This window comes from Colletotrichum acutatum, assembly GCF_030867785.1.
Source record: "Colletotrichum acutatum strain CBS 112980 chromosome Unknown BDZ83scaffold_343, whole genome shotgun sequence".
NCBI lineage: Eukaryota > Fungi > Ascomycota > Sordariomycetes > Glomerellales > Glomerellaceae > Colletotrichum > Colletotrichum acutatum.
The window spans coordinates 1-6,880 of record NW_026849337.1 but is presented as its reverse complement, the minus strand read 5'-3'; the positions used below and the strand labels follow the sequence as shown (position 1 = coordinate 6,880).

At 46.1% G+C, this 6,880-nt stretch overlaps 2 protein-coding genes across 2 annotated transcripts; both read right to left on the bottom strand.

Moving 5' to 3' along the window:
• Window positions 1-917: 917 nt before the first annotated feature.
• Window positions 918-4,824, bottom strand: BDZ83DRAFT_775141 (uncharacterized protein; the record flags this gene model as incomplete). The annotated part of the gene is made up of 4 exons (XM_060515434.1): window positions 918-1,079; window positions 1,131-1,985; window positions 2,137-3,089; window positions 3,156-4,824. The coding sequence occupies 4 exons, from the start codon at window positions 4,822-4,824 to the stop codon at window positions 1,053-1,055; spliced, it is 3,504 nt and encodes a 1,167-aa protein (XP_060357045.1). The 3' UTR covers window positions 918-1,052.
• Window positions 4,825-5,004: 180 nt separating this feature from the next.
• On the bottom strand, window positions 5,005-6,559 carry BDZ83DRAFT_534792 (uncharacterized protein; the record flags this gene model as incomplete). Its single annotated transcript, XM_060503342.1, has 4 exons — window positions 5,005-5,860; window positions 5,925-6,099; window positions 6,154-6,253; window positions 6,308-6,559. Coding segments are annotated over 4 exons (1,383 nt in total), but the record flags the coding sequence as incomplete, so codon positions are not given.
• Window positions 6,560-6,880: the final 321 nt, after the last annotated feature.

Below are 6,880 nucleotides of genomic sequence, written 5' to 3'. Positions count from 1 at the left end.
AATATTATATATTTTTATTTAGAAATAAATAAACTACTACTCCTCGTATTAGCGTTAAGTATTAACTCCGTTCTTTATTTTATTAAAGACTTATCTATATTCTTATTAAACTATATTCTTAATTATAACTTTAAAAGGTATTAAATCCTATTTTAATTACTAAACGATCCATTAAATACTAAACTTAACGCCTTTTTAAATTATTTTTTAAAATACGTATTTATAAAGAGTAGCGGTAATCAACTTTTTTAATTATTAAATAAAGAGTTTAATATACGTATTAATATTATTATATTTAGGAGCTATAATTTAATAGTACTTAGCGGAGAGCTCCTATTTTTTTTAAATATTTTCGAATATATAGATCTTTTTTATAAATATAGTATAAGGATATATTTAGTTACGTAAAGTTAGTAATATAACTAGTTTTATAAAAAGAACTCTAACTAGATTTTATAAATTATTTATATTTAAAAATATTAAAAGGGTCGTATTAAGAGTTAAGGCTAAAAATTATTAATAAAAGATCTTTTATTCTCGTTAATCGTTTTTAAATGCTTTATAATAAATTTCGTAAGCTCGTTACTCTTTTTTATTATAAATTAAAAATAATAGTTTAAAGTTTAATAATAAAAAGAATATTATAAAGGGAGCGAGGAATATATTAGAGTTTAGAACGTCTAGATCGACGTATTTTTAAATTTCGAGGCCTTTATTTATAAAGCAAAAAGTTTAGAACTATTTAATTTAACTATTACGGCTACTTAATTTAGCTTAACTAAAGGTTAATATAAAAATATTTATTATTTTAAAAAGATAATAAAAATTATATTAATAAATACGTTATCGTATTTTAAAGTCTTAATTAAGAGCTAGGTTTATTATTATTATGAGTTATAATATATAGTAATAAATATACGGAGTATAATAAAGTAGCCTAATTTATTAAAATAAAAATAAATAAAAGAGAAAGGTCTATATATAGGATATAAGTGAGATATACGTAATATAGTACGTAATAGGCACTTTGTGGATTGCGGTCCCTATCCTTGTTACGTGACAGTACCTCTCGTATGAGCCTATAACGTGATTAGCAAAGCCTTCCTATAAAGGCGTGGCCTCTGCTTTACCTCATCCAAATATACCAAGCATTTGCTGAGGTCATCGGCGTATGGAGAGGCGAGGAGCGGCGTCTTTCTGCCACTTCGCTGGATGATCCAAGGCTTGTTGCTTTGGTCAAAGAACAGAGCCGCGGCAGCTTTTCCGTCGACCATCAACCACTGCTTTGCCAGGGTCTCGTTGTCCATCTCCAGGATTTGGGCGCCAACATCAATCAAAATTCTAATGCCGCGACGATGAAGCTCTCTCAACAGATCGGGCTCGGATGCACGCACCCCATGGGGTCCGACAATCCTGTGGCACTCTCGAGACCGGTCATGCAGTAGGTATGTGAGAACTTCTGCATTGGTGTGTGAAAGTCCAGGAAGATCGTCTTGCGTGATGGTAAGCGGAAGCATTGTACGATTATCGTTTGTGCCACTGAACCCGGTTGTCATAGCCGATGCCGAAGCTGCGTGTCTCTGTCCTGCTGGCTTTGCCTGTGTTGACTGACCGGTTTCGTGAATTGAGAAAAGAGGGATATCCCACCCATTTGACTGAAGCTTGACCTTGAACTGCTTTGCATGCTGAGGAAAAACGAAGTTGTTCATGAAGTAATCAATAGCTGCAATATTGTACCGCAGAGCTTTCCATATCTCACCAAGTTGCTGACCATCGTCGACATTGATCGAGTTCCAGGCTTTAAGGTGGTCGGGGAATCTTGCACTGCTTCGAGTCCACTTATCGTATTCAGATGTTGGACCATCGGACTTGAGAAGATGCTCGAGGGATTGGGTCAGTTGGGCGATGCTGATGCCGTCGTAGTAAAATGCCAGACATGACAATATGTCACGTAACAAGGATAGGGACCGCAACCCACAAAGTGCCTGTCACGTGCTGTATCACGTGTATTTCACTTACATCCTGTATATAGACCTTTCTCTTTTGTCTATTTCACTTTGATAGGTTAAGCCACTTTACCACACTCCGTATGCCCATTGCTGTGTGCCATAACTCGTGACAGAATAAGATGGCGACATCTGGGTGTCCCCACTCAGACTGCTCACTCGGGACGCCTTTGGCGTGGTAAGGCACCGCAATGGGGTCTCGGAGGGGATGTAGTCCATACTGCACGTTCCATCTCTTCTTCAGAGTCATCATTAAGATGCGGTTGACCAAGATACCTCGAAGCAGATAAATAGTCTGCTTGACGCTTGGTCGGTCCGGGCACAGATGACGGATACGCTGGAGAGTTCCATCTCGGGGTCTTTCATTGAACAAAAACTCCCTAACAGCAAGTCGGTCGGCACCGTCGAGGTTCTGCAACTGGAGAATCCCGGCATCACCTCGTAGCACATCTGAAGTAAGAAGCTTGACAAGAGCCTCCTCGACGTCCGTTCGTAAGAAGAAGAGCAATGGAAAGCCTCCCTCCGACCGTCGAATGACTTCTATCGAGTTCGGAAACTGGTGGGCGAGGGCGTACAGATGTCTGTCAACGAGTCGTAAGAGGTCTTGCGCCACTTGCCAACAATGAGGATGCCCATCGACAGTCATCTGTGAGCCGGAAGGATAGATGAGCTGCGTCCTTACAGCCAATGTGTAATCAGACTCGTCCAAAATGTCGCGGCATCGAGTGCGGAGCCACGACTGGACGTTGATCATTGGCCCAGCTTCCGGCATCCTATTGTCCACCATCCGCTGCAGGCCGCTCAACACGAAAGACAGGTTGTGCTCCGGCTGGCATACAATCACCCCGGCTTGCTTCATTATAGTTCTATGCACTCTGTGGTATGCTCGAACGAGGTTTTCCTCTGTAGGGGTTCGACGAGAGAACGGAATGTGTCGGACTTGTCGATCGAGAAGACCGCCGAGTCGTGCCTGAAGGAGCTGGGCCGTTTGCAGCAAAAGAGCTTTGGGAACAACTACCCTTACAAGGTTTTGGGTATTTGCCAGTGCAGCGGCCACCATAGGTATGATGCAAGATGTTTTGCCTGTTCACCATTAGCCATCAGCATCATGAAAGAAGGTGCGTGAGCCGGTTTCTTGGTATAACTAACCTTGCCCCATGTTCATCTGCAAAACAGAATTGCAACCAGAAGCCGGGGATATTGTAGCCAAGGCGACATCAACCTGATCAGGTCGAATCATCAAATTTACTTCGATTTCGAGAAGTAACCAATCGGGATGCTCGGATGGCTGCCAGTTCGAGTGACCCTTGTTTGCCATCTCGTCCGCGTATCTTCCAGCATCGCCACGCATAGTAGCATAGTTGATACGGAGATCTCGCTGAGCGTCTGTGATCGAGATGCCAAAGTCCAGCAATGCCTCGAACACTGAGTTACCGAACTGAACGGGCGTGGCAGTCGACCGTAGCTGTTCCAACAAGGTCACCGTGGTGATCGCAGGCCAAAGCTGACCGGACCTGAGCCAATGTACGCATTCAGCAGAGAGGTTCTCGTCGGGTTTCTCCAGAGCAAAAACAATGGCCTTAAAGCGTTGTTGGGTCGAAAGAATCGATAATGAAACTTCTCGGGAAACAAAATCTGGTGACGTATCGTCTTTGGTGTGTTTCGAGGCATGCCTGGCAACAAAAGCGTTCAAGCTCTTCTCCAGGTCCTCCGCGTATCTCTGGCGTATCAGCGACTTCGAGTTGGACAGGTTAGACACGATCTTCCTTAGTTCAGCATTGGCTCCGGTGGAAGGATGTAGCGTTGTCTTCGCGGACATCCAGCTCGGTGCTAGAACATTGGTCCCAGAACTTCGCATTGTTGAGGATGGAAGCTTGATTGGTTGGCGAATGTGAGCTGGGTGGCGGAGGTGTTCGACAAGCCGGCCGGCCCTAGGGTCAGTGATCTTGACCTTGATGACTTCTTTCAAGTTGGTCGTTCCGCTGTTGTGGAGAGTCGGAATTGTCTTTCTCAACAAGTCGGACCTCAATGAAGGGATCTCACCACCACGTAGCCGGTCTTCAAAGCTCTCCTCCGATGCAATGAAGCACGAGGCCTCGTACTCTGTCTCAGTTCGGTGCTGATCCAGAATAGACTGAACAGTACTCAAGTGTGCACACAGGTCCTTGTTTTGATAGAGGCGCTTCCATTCAACTCGGACCACACCCAAAGCAGCTTTGATGTCGACCAGCAAGGGCTTGGATATGTTTGTAACGCCTGGCTCGATGCAAGGCCACTGCGCAAGTAAGAATTTCGCCAAGAACACGCAATCATCATTGGCCTTGTGATCCCAGGCTGCTTTCTCGTCTCTCATCCGTCGAAGCTGTTTGGCACTGGCAAAACTTTTGAGTTCGTCGCCATCATTCTTGGGGACTGGGGTCTTGAACGGTCCAATTACTTGAATGAGGTTGTCTAGCTGAGGGACTTGATTGGGCTGGAAATCCCGATACTCGACCCAAGCAGGTAGCTCGATAGCTTTCAGTTCGTCGTAAACTGCAAAAGCCGCCAAGGCCTTGACGAGGCTCAGATTGGCTTTTGAGCCGTACGACATGGGTGCCAGCATGAACATCAATGCAAAGGGGGTTTGTTGTTCCCGGCAAGACTTGACTAAGGAGCCCCAGTTTGCCGCAATGTCAATGCCCAGACGGTCGTTCAATGAATTCTTCTCGTAGCTTTCTTGAAAGCCACCGATCAGAATGTTTTGAGAAAGTTGCTGTGCCAAGCACTGCGTCGTCGTTGCCTTTTGTGGCCAAGTTCGGAGAAAGTTGACAATCTCCATAACTTGCAAGTGTCGCAGATTAGAAGATGCCGGGGCATCGCGCGACAGGTACTTGCAGTCGACGGCCTTCGCAATATCTGTGCTGTTATCGTAAGACCGCTCATAGACCTGCCTGCGAAGCCTGGACCGATCATGCAGGTGAGGGTCGCCTGTGGGTGGTAGGACACCGAAATCGACCTTCACGAGTGCAAAGGATTGGAGCTCTGCCGAAATCGACAAAATCTGTTTCACAACGGGCCTGAACATTTCATGCTGTACACCTTCGGTCAAGCTCACGTCCCAGCGATCCATTTTCATGACTTTGAGATCGGTCGGATAATACTCATGCTGTGGAGTGAGCTGCGCGATCTTGAGTAGTACTGTGACCGGTCCACTGTGAAGGGGAGACCAGGGTTGACAGATCCCAGAGTTTAGCCATTGTAATGCCTCTTCAGTGCCAGTCCGTTCAGTGAGAGGGTCCGGGAACGCCGAAGACGTGTATGCGTGTAATTGTGCTTTCATGTAGAGAAGCATCGGCTCTGGAGCTGACTCGATCCGCCCGAGATGTCTGTTGATGACAAATTTGCCATACCTTCCACTGGGAAGCATTCTCACAAGCATGTTGTTATCGATTTGTTTTGCTTCCACTGGACCAATTGGTGTCAATATGCTTCTCTGCTGGATATCGCGTGGGTTCCGCAAAACCAGCTTGCTTTCGAGGCCGTACCATGTGCCTGCATCTTGATCTAAGTCAATCTCAGAGCCCAATTGAGGTGACTCGAGCAAGCGGCGGGCATTGACATAGAAAAGAAGTTGTAGCCGGCGTATCTCTACGCTCAAATGTCCTGTGTGCGGCTGGAACACAAGGAGGTGCATCCGTTCTTCAAAGCCGCTAAAAATGCGAGCGACGCGCTTGAACAAGGGACTATACGTGTCGACAAGCCGAGAGCTTTGGTTCGTGCAGCTGCGATTCTGAATATCGAGTATCCAGTAGTGGTGGCCAATCTTCCATTTGTCGGCATTCGGGATGATGAGTACTTTTCCACTGCGTGGGTCACTTTTTTTTTGATTTGGGAAGTCAGCCGAAGTCCCAATTCGCACATTGTTATCTCAAAACTCACAGCCAGTGAACGCAATCATTCAAAAGAGGGCCGGGCAGATCCCATGCGTCTCGCGATTTGAACTTGCTTCTGTGTATAAACTGGAGGTACTGCTGTCCTTTAGTTGCCCGAATGACAATGGAACTGCTATCGTAACCAATATCGATGCGATACCCACGATGTTTGACAGTCAGTGCTGGTACTCGGGTCAGTCAAAACAATCCCATAGTCTTTTAGAAATGGTGCTCACTGTAGTCCATGCCAGGCATGTCCGAAGGGTGAGTAAGCAAAGCCTGCTCACCGAAAAGTTCCGTGAGGACTTCTGTATGTTCAGGCGGCTTGGGAAGTTTCTATCAATGAGTTAGCCTATCTCATCGCCTGACTTGTAGTCGTCGGATGCGTACTCCAAGGGGACGGTTGTCGACGAGAAGCAACCCAGTGCAAGTGTTGTACTGAACCGTCTGCATGCACTCTTCCCAGCCATCATGGCCTTGTATCTCGCAGATAACCCATTCTGACTTAAGCTGGAGAGAAGAAATCGTACGAGGACGGCCGTCGGCTTCAGGCCATACTGTCATAATTGCGATCCCAAAGGTGTCGGGTGCAGACGCAATAGACTTGCGTACCAGTGATGATAGACGATATGAGAGCTTCATGTCTGAAACAACAGCATGTTGGAGAACTTGAGGCAGTGCGCCGACGTCAACAACCAAGTTGTCCTGGACTGTAATGCAACACTCAATGTACGTCCGCAGCGACAGCGGATCAAGATTTGCAACCTGGTTTGCGTGAATGATGTACGTGCGCTTGCAAAGGACCGCTGCCCAAAGAGCGTACTGTTGACACCTGCGAGCTGTTTCAACATCTCTTGCTCGGAATGTCTCGAACCGCAGCATTTCAACCCATCGCAAGCAAATTTCTCGAGCTCGGATAATGGTTGGAAAACCCTTTGGGTCGGAGTTTGTGGCCGTCAACGC